This window comes from Excalfactoria chinensis, chromosome Z (assembly GCF_039878825.1).
Source record: "Excalfactoria chinensis isolate bCotChi1 chromosome Z, bCotChi1.hap2, whole genome shotgun sequence".
NCBI lineage: Eukaryota > Metazoa > Chordata > Aves > Galliformes > Phasianidae > Excalfactoria > Excalfactoria chinensis.
The window spans coordinates 56,936,619-56,952,913 of record NC_092857.1 but is presented as its reverse complement, the minus strand read 5'-3'; the positions used below and the strand labels follow the sequence as shown (position 1 = coordinate 56,952,913).

Sequence of the window (16,295 nt, the reverse complement as noted above, 5' to 3'; positions counted from 1 at the left end):
CTTGTTGTGGCCTCTCAAAAAACAACATTATTTGCTTCTGAGAGAAATTCCATTATAAAATTGCTTATTTACTGCAACTGGAAATGCTCTCACGCACATCTGTTTACTAAGTTAAAAAAAAAAAAAAAAAAAAGTGAGATTTTCAAGCTCTCAGTCACCTTTCTTCTAAACCTGGATTCAACACAGTTTTTTATCTTGTTAAAATAGATGTTAGCTTATGTTTGTTTTGCTTTACTAATCAATATACTGTCTTGCACTACACAAATATGCACTTAAGCAACAGTCAGAATCTATATTCAATTTTAGTTGCAGGTTACATCTTATTATCTTATTTATATAAGTCATTGTGGAGCTTTTAATTGCATCGTGCTTGGTTAATAAATACATTTGTCAAGCTTCAAATACAACTGGATAAATTATTTACAGCACTACCTTGCCTCTTCCGTATTGTCTTAAGGTTTTCCTTTATTCCTCACTAAAGCAGGAAATGTATACAATGAATTACCCTAAGTCTGGAGTTGCGGAAATCAAAACAATAATCTTCTTACTTCTGTATAAAAGAGTATCATAAAAAATACTGGTTACATTTTTTTTCCTAACTTCAAAACTTAAAAGCTCAAATTAAATTCCGACAGTAACAATGGATTTTTGTAAACTCTATCATCATAATCATCAATGCATGCTTTTATGTAAAAGTAGTCTTTCACATAACAGCTGTGAAAAACCTTTAGAGTGGAAAATCACAGACCAACCCTACTGATACAGATCCCTTTCAGAAACTTTGTTAGCACAAAGCGCAGAGAAAAACTAATAAATTCACATCTTCTCAAAAGGAAAACCTGTAACAATTTCTTCCTGTGTTTAAGCCACAGGAATATGACATCTAATCCGGAGGAGAAGTTTCTACATTTCAGCACACCAGTCTAACATAGTTTCTCAACATTAAAAGTGTAAGTAGAAACGTGGACCAACAATTTTCATAATGCAAAAAAAAAAAAAAAAAAAAAAAAAGGAAAAAGTTGCTGCAAAGTTGCTCACTTCTAAAATAGATGCCTTTCACTTCTAATTTTGTACTACTTAGTTTTCTTATTAAGTTGTTCTGTATCATATGTACTTATTTTGTCTATTCTGAGATCAAAAGAAACATTCTCAACATTGAGTATTTTTCTCAATTAGTCAATCAGAAAACGGAAAGATGGTAATTGCTATCCAGTATTCACACTTTTCAGAAAACTGCCTGTTTCAGGAATGTCATCTGTTTTCAGTATTTTTTCAAGTATGCTTCTTCCCTGAAACTTATCAACATAAAACCCTATAAGTCATCTTCTTTTAAGCTTTTCCTCCGAATATTCCATGTATTATATTCTTTCTTTAGTGAAAAATGTACCATTTCTGCTCTTCACACATATACGAGTGAATCAAGTTTATTAAGGAGTAAAATGGATTCCTATGCATTGTTAATAGAAGACAGAGGATCTGCATAGGCTTCAATGAGGATGTAAAAATGCACCTTGTAGGCAATATCTTTGCTTTGCCTAGAAAGTTAATGGAGACAAACAAACAAACAAACAAACAACAAAAAAAGCAAACAAAAAAATAACACCAACTATAACCTGATTCTGCAAGGAAGAAAATTAGGGAAAAGCAGAGTATATTTAAAAATAAATACTGAACAATAAACTGATGTCTCATTGGAGAGCATCATCTTCGGCCATACAACAAGGATCACTGGAAAAACATGGCACAATGGTTCATTTCTGTGTTTGCTGCAGTAGTCCCCTTATGGTCAGAGAGGCCAGGATGTGCTCACAAAGTAAAAATATTCACCAATGAGAATTACAGGAGGAACATTAGAAAGACTGAAAATAAAGAGTCCATGGAGCGAAAATATCCATACATTAACCTTATTTAAGCAAAGCATTTTTATAACTTATTACACCAACTATCTTTAGAACAGCAGTTAACCTGTTCTTACCTGGTCATCAAGCACAGTTAAATTATAAATCAGTACAAATCTTCCAGGAGTAAATGTAATGTTACCCCTGGCTGGACTAAAGTCTTCCTCAGCTGGGTTTGGACCATCTTCTATCTGCAAAGAATTAATTTTCTCATCAGAAGTGTATAAAGCAGGAATACAAATCTGGCAGATGTAGAACAGCCAATATACAGTGTGGCATGTTTAGTCACCTCCCAGTTACAAATGTGCATGTTCAGTTGTGAAGACCTACTCTTTTTTGGTGAATGGAGCAAGTCAGAGCAACCAATCTGAAGCAATTATGTATTGACAGAAGAGGAGAAAGAAAACTATTTCCATCTAGGGGACTGATATATGGTATATGAGGACTGATATATTCTGATGTATAATTGATTCTCTGACAATATCAAAATAATATATATAGAAATTAAGTTTAAATCAGTAGTGTTTTATATTAAACACTAAAAGAAATAAATAGTTTTGCATTCCTTCTGTCTTGACTTGTTAAGGATGCTAAATCTCAAAGTGAAAAGTGACAGGGACATCACTCAAAAGCAATGTGAGATGTTTTTGTTTTAGAAAATCTTCAAAATTATTTTTCAACATATATATATAAACAACACTGAGAGATGGACTCGATTTATTGTCCAGATATTAAAGTCTTTCAGATTTTGACAGATCTAGTTTAAACCCTTGATGACAGATCTAGTTTAAACCTCAGGGACAGGCAACTGATACATAAATACCCATTTGGAAAATTTTATGTATAATTTTAAGGTATATAATATAATCTGAGGTATATGACAGAGCAATAAAAGCAATAACTTTATCACATTCAAATCAAGTAGGTAAATAACAGCATACATGGTTAACATGAGTTATTTTGAAAGCCTTAGTTTCTGGAGGCCCAAAATATAGAAAAAGATACAGAAGATAATAGACATAATTTCACCAAATCTTGAGTTCTCTTACCTGTGTGTTCAAAGTTGAGCTAACCATAAAAGAGTCACTCCGATGTCTATACGTTATATATATATATGTACATACGTGTATACATATATATATATAAACATATTACACACGATGTGCTTTGTATAATATAAACTAATGCTGCATCAAGTGCCTTCCTAAATGACAGAGAATACTCAGTTTTCTGTAGTTCCTTTTAATAGTTATTCAAATTAAACAATCAGATAATTACAATATTTTCCACGGCAGGTGAAATGAATTCAACTCATGACATAGATTTAGCAAATGTGAGTGCTGGTATTTTGCTCCTCCTTTCCTTTTACAAACACTTTGATAAATTATGATTACAGCCTCCTAGTTTCATCCAGCAGACTAAGGTATGAAGTCTTTTAAATAAACTCACCTCAAAAGTTATGATGACCGTCCCATAGGTTCCCCTCTCTCTAATTAGAGTAAGAGGCACAAATTCATTTCTGCCCCTGGGCTCATTCACAGTGATTAAGGCAGACTAATGAGGAAGAGAAAGGACAGACAATCAGGCACAGATCAAATATCACAGCAGAATGAAGAAACTGTTGCCATAGAAATACCAAACTCCCACAGGCAAGTTAATCCAATCTACAAACCAGTCCACTGATGGCATACATTTCCTAGCAACCAATTAGTTCAGCTAATAAAAACCCTGAGAGATTTCAAATAAAAATTTATCATGTTATAAAAGTAGGGTTATTTTGTGTTTTTTGTTTGTTTGTTTGTTTGTTTTTCTGTAAATGAACATAGTCAATAGACACAAATCACTGGTATAAGATCACTGGTATTTTTAGGAGTTCATAACCCATTACAAATAGATTTTTGCCATTATAGGGTAGTTTATTAGTAATGTAGCTATAAATTGACTGTATATGTAGCTATAAATTGATTGTATATTATAGGACAATCATTGGTTGCTTTTCTCAGACGGTTGTATGTGGCAGATGTTAAGGACTTTCACAAATTCAGCAAAAAGCTTGGCAAGTCAAGTTTTGTAACACTTAAATTTTCACATCCATGTATATTTTTTCAGAGAAATCCTATAGAAAGGTTTTGCGATGAGAGTGCTAGCAATAAGGTATAGATATGTTTTCTACTAATACGAGGCTCTTAGGCTATTTCTGAACACCTAGAAGCACAGAGTAGTATTAACATTGTATATATGCATAAATTACAAACACATGTATGAATTGCGTCTAAACATGCTTTTAAAGATCTAACTCATAATCCATTTTCAATGGATTCAGTTGAACAACAGCCAGCATCTTCAAAAACTGCCCCTTTATGATTTTTACATACGCCATAAAAAAGCCATACCATGTTAAAAGAAATTATTCCAAAGGCATTGTCATTTGATAAGATTGTTACAGTGACAGTCTTGGGTGAGCCAAGCTTTATCTTTGCAGATTGTTTCTAAAATTAACAAAACAGAACAAGATATTAAATACGAAAAATACAGGAAAAAGTAAAACATTTAGATTTTACTCTGTTCTAAATATTACTCTGTGGAAACGGTTTTGTTTTTAATAAGTGTTACAGTGAATACTACTTAAATTAATAAAAAGCACCAAAATAGTTCATCATCATTAAACATATTGTATATGGTCCACAAAGAGCAGGAAACAAAACTTGTAAATAATTACTTACAGTTTGGCAATCTAGTAATGACAACATAGGCACAGAGAAATATACTTGAAGCATGCAACACTGCCAGAAACTCATAAGTTGTTCTCTTTTCCTGACTTATGTATAAAACCAAGACTTTGAAGCTATTGCACAAACTGAGAAATCAACTAAAGAAACAATTTTTTTTACAGTGGTTTAATAATGAGCTACTGTATCTACACATCAAAAGAAGTGAAAACATGGAATTTACTGCCAACATTTCCTAAAGAATTAATGTATATATATATATATAAAATTCTTCTATAATGAACTAAATTCAAATTCAGTCATGGTCTGTTACTTAAAAAAATAATAAATGAATAGTATCATTAGTAGGATGACTTCTGTAAGGTAAAACAATATGCAGAGATTTAGAGGTTGTTTTCAGGGGAGTCTCATCTATTGTTTGCTTCTGAAGGACCAGATACCATGTTTTTTTTTTTTTAATTTTGCTGCTTCCACTCTCTCTTTTAGGTGCAGCTCATGCAATAAAACAGGGAAGAATGACTCCCTTCACAATCTCTCTTTGGCACCATAGTGCAACCCCTTCAAATGTCCACAATAGAATGTAATGCATGCTTAAGTTTCAGTATGTCTGTACTGCACAGCAACAACATATAGAGACGCTCAAAGGAATGAAAAAACCTTCTAAAGGAGCAGTAAGAACCATTCTGATTTGTCTCCAAATGTTAGTTCACAACTGTTGAAGATTTAGACTCACAAAAAGTGTGACTATATGGAATTCTATGGAACACCATTTGTTTATGTCAGATTACCAGATTGCTCAGCTGGACGAAAGATTAATTGAAAAATACAGACTTACTGGTAGTGTCAAGTAAAACGTGAATGTCTCATCTGCCTCTGGAAGGTCATCATCACAAACAGATATATACACTGTTCGGTTTGTTTCTGTGTCAGGTATAAATGCAGCTGCGTATGTGTCAAAAAAGTCTCCCGTGTCTTCTCCATGAATCTACAATAAGTGCACAATTGAATGTCATCTCCATCCTGTACAATCTTCTGGACTGATTTCCCAGGTTACATACACTCCTCTTTGAACATGATTTCTCCTGCTATTAACCATGCTGTTACACAGTTTATTTCTAGATAATGGCACAGGTTATAGGCCATTGTATCCATGCTGATTAACCAGAAACAACAGCACTTTACTCAGAACCACTTACAACATCCTTCCTTGTCAATGGGTATATTTTCTATAATGTATCATATGATTATTTCTTAACAGAAGGACTATTTCAAGCACAGATCCACATGGCTTATATTAGCCCACCTGAATTTAACTTATTTTGAGATGTAACTGCCTTCTGCCTTCCATCATCATTCCAGGAAATAGAATAAGACTACCAATGTAACCTAAAATGTTTTGAATACAATTGGTGGGAAAGATGAATCTTCTAAAATGTAAAGCTCTGCTTTCACTTTGCTCAACCAAATAAAGCTGTACTAATTCAACCATAAGTTAAGGTGGCCACAAGGCCTCCCCTCAGCTCCTCTGCTCTGTGCTGAGCAAACCCAGGGGCCTCAGACATTCCTCAGATGTCTAGTGTTCCAGGGCCCCCACCATCTTTGTAGCCCTCCTTTGGATGCTTTCTAATAGTTTCATGTCCTTATATTGTGGCACCCAAATGTACACCCAGTGCTGGAGTTGAGGCTGCACCAGGGCAGAGCAGAGCAGAGTGGGACAATCCCTTACCTAAGAATGAAGCACTGCTCCAGTGAAGTATCATCTTCCTTTGCACTGGCTTGGTAAAAGTATAAGCAACACTCAAAATAGTAAACATACTAATATTTATTGAGAATATAACTAGCATAGTCTCTTACCGACACAATTGCTGTGACGTTAGCAGGCTTCCCTGTCCTCTCAATTACAAGGCGTATCACAGTTGTACTTGTTTCATTAACTATAAATTCTGTTTGTCCACTGAACTTCACTTCTGTTTCTCCAGATGTGAAATGAATGAGTAGTGCTAAAAGCAAATAAACTGATGAAGAATCTGAGTGCATCCCTGTAAGGAAAAAAACACAGATAATTGAATTCTGTACCTAAAATATATTAAACAATCTCTGTTGACCCGTCCAGTGCTGACAGCTTTTCTGGAAGGGTTTCTGCAAATCCTTCAAATACAACAAAAAAACACCATGCACTGGTTTCAAGTATGATAAAGTTAGATAATACGGTTATTACAACTGTTTTATAGTATCTAGGGATATTCTAAGAACCATTGTTCAATGTTTTCCAAGTGGAGGAATAAAAAACATCATTTAAGACAACAAACATAATATTGCATAATTATTTTCATTTCTAATCAGCAAAAAATAGTTTAAGGTTGACAATTTACTCACTCTTCCAGTTCCACTCTGCTTTTCCTACTCATTAAAAATATACATTAACTGGCACAAAGGGTGAAGGTTTGGATGTTTGCAGTTACATCACATACCATCTTTTGCTATCTTACAGATCATTAAATTTTTTTAAACATTTGCATTTTTACTTGAGATAGTTTTTTCACAGCATGACTTTTTCATGCTTTCTTGTCACAGAGAATCTATGCAGAGACATACTTTTGTGAAGTGTATGTGAAATTTGCAATTAGAAAACACTTCAGGTACAGTGCAGATGTTAAGTCTTTTGTGTATGCAGTTTGATAACTTTTGTCTTGTACAGAATAGAGAACAAGCTAGCCTTTGGACTAATAAAATTAACAAAGCTTCAGAGACTTCTAGACTTTCATTTGTCTTATAATAAACTCTGTCTGGGAAAGGGTTGATTTTCCACTGTGAGGACTTGAAATAAAGCTATTTTCAAACCTGTTAAAAAACAAGAATTATTCATAGGCATGACACATTGTATATGCTGTAAATATAGTCAGTAAAGCTATCAGTGTCTCTCAGAATTCATCTAAGAAAAGACTGGCAGAATGACAAAATTAGCTGATTTTAATTACTTAAAATAAAATATTCTCTTAGTTCGACTGAACATCACCAAGGGAATAGGTGAGCAATGAAGCTAAGTGAAAAAAATCAGGATCAACCATGAGTGCTTTATGCTATCAAACATACTGCAATCTACTTAGAAAAGTGTTTCATTAGTTCTAGCAAAACTGTCATACAGTAAAACAGTTTTCCTGCAGCACTTTGCACTACTACAAACTGAATTTTATTCCCATGAATACGGTCATTCAAATCTCTATGGCTTTTATTAAGAATTAAATGCGTAACAGACTTTCAAGAGCAATTCTTAAGAAGTGATCTACTAAGTGATGTTTGTGCAGAAAAAGCCTGCTGCAAGAAGATGAAAAAATACCTCAACAACAACAACAACAACAAAAAAGGGTTTTAAAAATCCTCAACAAAGTGACTGTATTAATCTGCAAAACATTTTTGTTTTTACGTGGAACTGCTCGGATAAACACCAGCCTTCAAGCCTGAAAGTGAACAGTTGTGTAACCTTTGTAAACTCTGAGACAATTACACTGTCTGCAAATGCAGGCATCATCCATACTAAACTGAGGAATTTGTTGACCTTTTAGCTTCAGCTGTTACCTTGTCATAGACTTTGCAAATATCTTCCCACGGTACATGCTTCTAGTAAGTAATACTGAAAACTTGATCCTTGAGGGCAAGATTACAAAGTTTAGAATTACTTGAATTCTATTACTTCTACTAGAGAGCATTCTGAAACTATAGGATTACTCCTGTGGAACAGGAGAGGTTTCACAATCATACCATCAATTATTTAGCTGGTGTGTATTCTTCCTTGTTGTATTATTTGTACTAAGATTTACCTTGCACAGCCTGCCAAAAGTAGTTTTTACTCACATAACCTTGGCTTTGAAAATCACAATTATTTTAAAAAGATCCGATATAGTAAATACATCATAAATTAAGATTTGAAGAATGAAGAACAAATTTATTCTAATAGACCAAAAGATGTCTTACCTTATTAAACATCAACTCATTCTGTGTCTTATACTTCCAGTTTTGCTAAATAAATGTATAATGGAACACAGTTTGTTCGTCATTAATTGCACTGCATAAAGTTTAGCAAAAACCTTTGCAAGTTCAGGGGTTAAGAAATGTCTTTTCCCCACCCTCCCCATCCTGGTATATAACCAGCAATTATAACTTGGCTTCTTCAAATAAAACTAATACTGCAGTGGATCAGATCATAACTGATTAACCTGCTTTCAGATCTTTCAATTCAGAACATCCAGTCCATCTTTAAATGAGATTAATGCATTGAAGTCATCAAATATTTGAAACAACATCCAGCAGTGGGATACCATAGAGTAAACACAATGATAAAATTGTTTCCCAGCAATTAAACGAAGCAGCTCTCAAAGAAGTTATGTAGATATTCCAGTGGTACCAGAAAATCTCGAAAGTCTAAAATGTAAATTCTTCAACACTATAATAAAATAGCAAAGAAGTGAAACTCAGCATTTCTGTGTCATGATCACTCACTGCTTATATTCACATGTTATGGTGCTTTCTGAAGTGCAGTTATGTCTCCCTTGAAAAAGCCAGAACCCTGCATATAAAGATTTAACACAGTAATTTCCAAAACAATATCACAAATGATGTAATACTGTTTTAATCTACTGTCCAGCTGGAATTGAGGAGAGGAAGGTTTATGAACCTGCTGTTCTATTATAAGTATTGAATCACCAGAATTAACTCTTTTTTTTTTTTTTTTCTTTTTTTTCTTTTTTTTTTTTTTCCCCCACTCAGTTTATGAAACAAATTTGAGATGAAGATTTTAAACTTTATAAAGAATAAGTGGTCATTTCAGCAGACTGCTACAAAGACAAGAAGTCTTTCCTGCAGATTTTTACTCTGACTTTCATGCTTAATAAATCCAAACTCCATAAAAATTAAAGATCTCTTGGCTGTTTTCTGCTAATAATAAAAAAACCTAAAACCAAATAGCACATGCATGGGTGAAGGGAAATAAAAGTTCTGCAAAAGATTCCAAATCTGAAATGAAATAAGATGTCAGGTATGGAACATAGAATGGTAAAAGAAATGGGAGTTCACTAACAAATCAGGTGGAAAGATTAAGCACCCTATCCTTCAGGCTGGGTATTCCTGCTTGTTGGAAGAAACAAGCAAGCATTCTGAAGCAAGAACTTTCCAGCTGAGAAGCTACAACTTGACTGGCAATGCTGATCTTTGCACTACTTATCAGTAGTAGTAGAGTAGCCAACTGATCATAAAGTCAGGAACACCTCAGTATAAAAATTAATTATCACTACTTATTATTTCTGGAGTCCACTGAGATGGCACAGTACAGCAAGTGTGAAGTTTAGTGCACTTTTCACTGCCTGTCCTTGTCTACTCCCCATGATTACAGACACCCAGCCAAGTAGAACATTCAAAAACTGGCATGCCTAGTACTTTGCATTGAGTACAGCATTACAGCTATCAATGGTTGCCAGACAGAAGTCTATTCACAGCAGAGATGTCAGCACCCAACAGCATCTTTGGTTAAAATACAATGAGTGAGAAATACATGTGCTCTTTCATATGTAAAGAAGAGATTCTCCATAGTACACTGGAACAGAACAGAGCAAGAAGTTTCACAAGGTCATTACCCTCCCTGCACCTGTTGCAGAAATGTATTAAAAGTCTGCATATTTTCAGCATTTCTATTTTTGGCAATCTCAGAACCGCTGAAATTTACTACAGTACAGGCAATCAACAGAGGGCAGCAACTTCAGTTTCCTAGAATTATACTTTCTGTGCAGTGTGACCCTGAGACTAACACTGAAACATATTTTTACAGACTTTTAGGTGCTGTTTTTTTTTTTTTCCAAATTGCCTCCATGTCCCTACAGTTACCACATGTGCACAAGGGACACAACAGTGATGCTAGCAAAACCAAGCATTTGAACAGTACGACTCCAGCCTGCACCTTTTGTTTCTGTTATGTTGGTTCTTATTTTCAGTCATGTTTGTTTTATTTGTTTGCTTGTGTTTTTTTTCAGATGTGGGGTAAGTATGTCTCTCTATTAGGGAGTAGAAAAGGCAGTGTACCAAAGCATTATTTTGAAAGAATCTTACTATGTATACTTTTATTTTTCCTTCAACTTGCTACATGGTGAACAAAGCATGAGAATTGTAAGTAACAAGTAATGTGTTTTCTGCACTCCTTCTCACTAAGGACAGTTCTAATTGTCACAGCATGTCAGACATGAGTCTGTTTTGAAGATTCCCCTGCGTGTCATTTGGCATCACTGATACCAAATGTGGACTACAAGGTGAAAAAATCCTGTGACCATCCTTCACTGCCCTGAAGCTTTGGGGCTCAGCTGCTTGCCTACTTATCCACAAACTACTGCCGCCAAGGCACAGTACCAACTATTGCACAAACTTGGGTCGTAAGATTCATCTGCATTTAAGCATAATGACACTAACATCAAGGAAAGAAAAATCTTAGTGTCCATGTCCATATGTATTACCAGGAGTAGCCATGACAGAAGCCTGATGAGAAATCCAAATCATTTCTTCTTCTTAACAGGAAAAAATATTGGTATGTTATGAATATGCAAGATTTCTGTCAGTTTCTTCTTTTTACTTCTTCAGAACTATTTGGATGGATCTAAAGTGTACCCTTGAATTTTAAAGTACATCATAATCACTGGAGAATCAAGTTTTATCTCATAAATGCTAGAGAGTTTCTGTCATAACCAGTACCCATTTGGGAAATAAAAGACAAAACTAACAGACTCTGTTGAATCAACTACTTCTGATTGCAGATAGCAAACAAAGGGAACACAATCCTTTTCTACACACACTTGCTGTTACCTTATAATTTGTCAGTCTAACAGTGAACCAGGCAATGCTTTTGATTAGTTGTAGGAGTCACATAATTTTAATCTAAAGTAATTCTAAGGAAATTACTCATTATTAAGTTTACTTTGTATTTCAAACAGGTATCAAAGCCTAATGTAAACAAACACCGTCTAAAATCTATTCTTTAGTGTTAGGAAATGTATCAGTGGGAAGTTGAATTTGCCTTAGTTTGTATCAAGAAAAGGAAGGGAGGGAGGGAGGGAGGGAGGGAGGGAGGGAGGGAGGGAGGGAGGGAAGGAGGGAGGGAGGGAGGGAGGAAGAGAGGAGAGGGGAAGGGAAGGGAAGGGAAGGGAAGGGAAGGGAAGGGAAGGGAAGGGAAGGGAAGGGAAGGGAAGGGAAGGGAAGGGAAGGGAAGGGAAGGGAAGGGAAGGGAAGGGAAGGGAAGGGAAGGGAAGGGAAGGGAAGGGAAGGGAAGGGAAGGGAAGGGAAGGGAAGGGAAGGGAAGGGAAGGGAAGGGAAGGGAAGGGAAGGGAAGGGAAGGGAAGGGAAGGGAAGGGAAGGGAAGGGAAGGGAAGGGAAGGGAAGGGAAGGGAAGAAAACCAGCCCAACACTGATTTCAGCTGCAGAATTTCACATAACTGAATAAAATCTACCTACATGTAGGTCTAACTATATACTGTAAAAAGCCAATGTTTTGTTTTGAAATAGTCTTATATGAGTAGGTAAATCTAACTTTCAGCTCCAACCCAGAAGGACTTTTCTACCCATATAGAAACAGCAGACATCCTTCACTAATAGAGGTTATTTTACAAAGTTTTCCAGGACTGGGGCCTACATCTTTAGCTGTCAATTTACGTTCAGCATGGAGCTTAAGACACTGTAAGGAACCCTTTGCACACTATTATGCAGTTTCTTGCATAAAGAAAGAAAATATCAAAGTAAATAATCAACATCAGATCTATGAAGATGATTAGCACCCCCAACTCAGTCTTATGTGGAAACAACTGAATGTGTCAGGAACAGGCTCTTGCATACATGGGACAAGAAATCCAGCTGAGAAGGCTCTGCAGGCTTCAGTGAGGAACAACCTATTCATTCTCCTTGAGTAAAGATCCAAAGTTTCACAATAATTTCCATTCATGTAACCACTTTGTAAGTTTTTCTCATGTCCTCAACATTTAATGTATTTCTAAAACAAGCAACCAATGGACAAAACTAGGACAGTATCAACTACCTAATACCTGTCCTGAATGAAGTACTACATAGTGAATGAATAGCATATAACAGAACAAGTAATTTTGGGCTCCTCTGACATACTGGTTATTATTCTCATGCTGAAAATAAACAAAAAGAAAAACACAAACAGCCCGTTTGTAATAATGCTTCACACACAGTAATCTTCCAATAAAAAGTCTGTAAAGTGTAGAACAGTAGATTATAGAACAATGATGGGGATTAGGTGGCATTATGTCAGACAGGCAGAACATAGAATTGTAGGTATCCACACTGGATCATTACAAGTTAACACACATTTACGATCCAAACAGTATTTTAATGCACTGCCTAATTAACAGTATAAATGTCTCAGTGATTTATTCCTGACTTTGTAAAAGCACATAATTGAATATGAAAATATTCATACAAAGTTTACCCAAATGAGTTTCATTTCTGTACTGAAGTGTATTCAATCTGGTTACTGGACTGCTGATTTTACTTCAGATATAGATTTGTAGAATTTCACCTCAAAGACTTCTTTTCTATTTAAGTAAAAAAGTAGTCATTTTCCAAAAGATTTTCTGAAGGCACTCTCTCTAATCTGCCTTATGAATTAATCCCTTAAGTCTGGGGGAAAAAAATTAAATAAAACACATAATATAGTAGTTATGTGCAGAAAAGAACTCCTGAAGTAAAACTACTTTGAGTTCAAAGACTTCTCACACTATCTTTCTCACATACTGCAGTTCTCTTGGCTTTTCTAAGCCTTTTAACCTATGTCACAATTTAATAATCACTATTTAATAATTATAATCATTCCCTTATTAAATGGTTATTTCTTTTCCTTGTTCTAAGGCACCCCGTAGTTCCAGACAAGGAAATTTCTTTGTTGATTAGTTATTTAAGACCAGCAACAATAACTATGCTGGAAATAAAGGTGCTTTGAGAGGATTACACAGAACTAGTTCTCAACAGCACCAAGCCGAGAGCAGCAAATTAAAGTACTTCATTGCATGTAACCAAATTGGCTGGTTGAAATGCTAATTACCTTTCAGCAAAGCTAAAGACAGACAGGGGACCCTGTGCTTCAGAGAATGACATGCATTTTTTATCCCACTTCACCATTGTCTTGCCAGGAATTATTCAAAATCTATTCTTAAAGATAGCTCTTTTCCTAACCTTTAAAAATGTGGGAAATTTCCAAAGCTCCAGCCAATACTTCAGATCTGTTGGTCTGCCAAACCCATAACAGATGGCTGAATTAAGGCCATGCTAAATCCTTAATGAAGCTGAGCTTGAAACCACTCAGAGCTGTAACATATTGGACCAGTCTGTGGTAAATGACCAAAGAGAATAAAGTTTCTTTTGCAATCTAAAAATGAGTCTCATAATTAAATAAAATTAGACTAGATACAAATTGAGATAACCAATCAATCTCTTGGCGTATGTATATAAATATTTATTATTATATTCTAGAGGAAATTCCATCTTCAACTTGCTCCAAAATCTGCAATCACAAAAATGCAATAAACACAGAAATCACCATGCTTATTGCTTAGTCAGATAAGCCTGTTTAAGTATGTACAACTTTATCTTATGAATAATGCTAGTTGGGATTTACAAATTATCTTAGCAAAGCCTATTTAATCTAGTTTCATGGGAAATATTAATAAGCCAAAGTATGAAACTCTGGCTTCCATGCTTTAATATATTTACTTCACAACTCTTCATTTCCAAATTCTTTCTACAAACAAATTTTAATATATGGAGAGAACTTCAAAATCCTTATGCACATTGAGAGTTTTTCAGGGGGATTATTCACTTAAAGAGTGGCTGAGACAAGTGAGGCTTTGCAAACACAGTAACATCTTTCAGAGTAATTAAAGGTAACAGAGGATACAGCGGGAATAAGATAAATGGTCAGGTAGCATTGATTCCTTCTGTCAATCCTTGTGTTCGAGGAAACGGTAATATAGTTCTTATTCAGTCAGACTAAATACTTAGATTTCTGGATCTATGACTAATAATCGGCAGCAATGGTTCAGAATGCTTGAATTTGATGATTGAGGTGTGGCACAGCATTTGAGTTTTAATGTCTGTTTGAGATAACTACCCAGATATTATGCCAGTGAGGAGAAGTATTACATTATAGTCATATCAAGCAATTATACCTAAACCTGCCAGTCTTCTGGAGCTGAAACGTGAGCAATTTATACAAATGAGTAAAACCAATCAGTTGGATTACACATGTAAAAATAGAGATCTACACGATTACTTCTCTGGAAGGTCAAGGCCAAATATTCATTGAGCAAAAAAAGAATTTCAGCATAATTTTATCTTTCTCTGCTCATTCTTTCTTTGAGAAAACTAATAAATTGATTCAGTATAAAGTACAAGTATGGAAAAGGTGGCCAGTCAATCAATCAATCATAAAGCCAAAAAAAAAAAAAAAAAAAAAAAGAAAGAAAAAGAAAAGAAAGAAAGAAAAAGCCCCCCAAGGGGTAATTAGCAATAAAAGGAAGCTAAAATGGCATCAGACATCCTTTCTCTAATAATATCAAGAGTTGGATATTTAGGAGGATAACAAACTCCAGATGGAGTAAAAACAAATATTAATTCACCTTCTTTTTGAACTATCATGCAAGAATATGCCTTTCCACTGAGTTTTCAAAGCATTCTTAAAAGAAAGCTTTGTGAGCTTACGGGCCATAACTGAAGTACTTCCAGAAAATGCTGCACTTAATAATCACTTCATTTTTACCACAATGTAATTCTGAACAACTACTGCATTTGTATAACAAATCTCTTTTTATAGGTGACTTGTGGGTCATAAAAATTTGTCATCTGAATTCCTATAATTTTTTCTCACAAACTGTGTCTCATGACTAAGATCCTTACACTTCTCTGTAGCTGTATTTTTCTTTAGTACTATACTTTATAGGTAAATATTTTCTTTCATAGCTTTTGCAGTACTTCAGCTTAAGCCATTGAAACACTCAGATATTTTAAAGATAAGCATCTTCAGACCTGAGCACTTATTTCTTCAATGTAAAGCCAAAAGCAAATTGAAAATGTGTGCATAACTTATTTCTGTGCACAAGTTTTAATAACAAGGTATGTTTTAGACTTCATTCGGAAAGTTTCATTTAAATGAAGCTCAAAGCAGTTTCCAAGGGACGAATACCACAGTAGGTTTGGTTGTTATAATGGTCGCTCTCATTCAAGAGTATTGTTTTTTTTAAGTTCATCTGACAATATTTTTCAGCCTTAAAAATGCTGGCAGCAAAATAAACTGTCCAGGAAAAATGCTGGCAGCAAAGTAAACTGTATCACAAAAGCAAATATATATATATATATTTTTCCCCTACTATTTTCTGTGTAAGCAGGATACAGATCATAATTGTAAGACAGTAAGCATGTGCTCTATTACTGATACTAACTAGTTAACTTATTAGTTCACAAATTTAGTAAACACCATGGATATTTTCAAGCAAAACTACTAAAACAAGAAAGTGCATGTAAGAAATCAGTTATAACACTAGTAACAGTAACAATATCAGCTTAGAAATAATGATACTAAGGAACTAAAACTTTGCATTCTTGAAGTACATTCATTGTTACATTA

The 16,295-nt window shown here is 34.7% G+C and overlaps 1 protein-coding gene across 1 annotated transcript in view; it reads right to left on the bottom strand.

The window, feature by feature from the left end:
• Positions 1 to 16,295, bottom strand: part of ADGRV1 (adhesion G protein-coupled receptor V1) — a 259,889-nt gene that overhangs the window by 228,562 nt on the left and 15,032 nt on the right. Inside the window, exons 2-6 of the mRNA XM_072360423.1 lie at positions 6,482 to 6,666; positions 5,463 to 5,612; positions 4,292 to 4,387; positions 3,348 to 3,452; positions 1,976 to 2,089 (exon numbers count right to left, since the gene is read on the bottom strand). Coding sequence (XP_072216524.1) covers positions 1,976 to 2,089; positions 3,348 to 3,452; positions 4,292 to 4,387; positions 5,463 to 5,612; positions 6,482 to 6,666 — 650 coding nt within the window. The remainder of the gene's footprint in view (positions 1 to 1,975; positions 2,090 to 3,347; positions 3,453 to 4,291; positions 4,388 to 5,462; positions 5,613 to 6,481; positions 6,667 to 16,295) is intronic.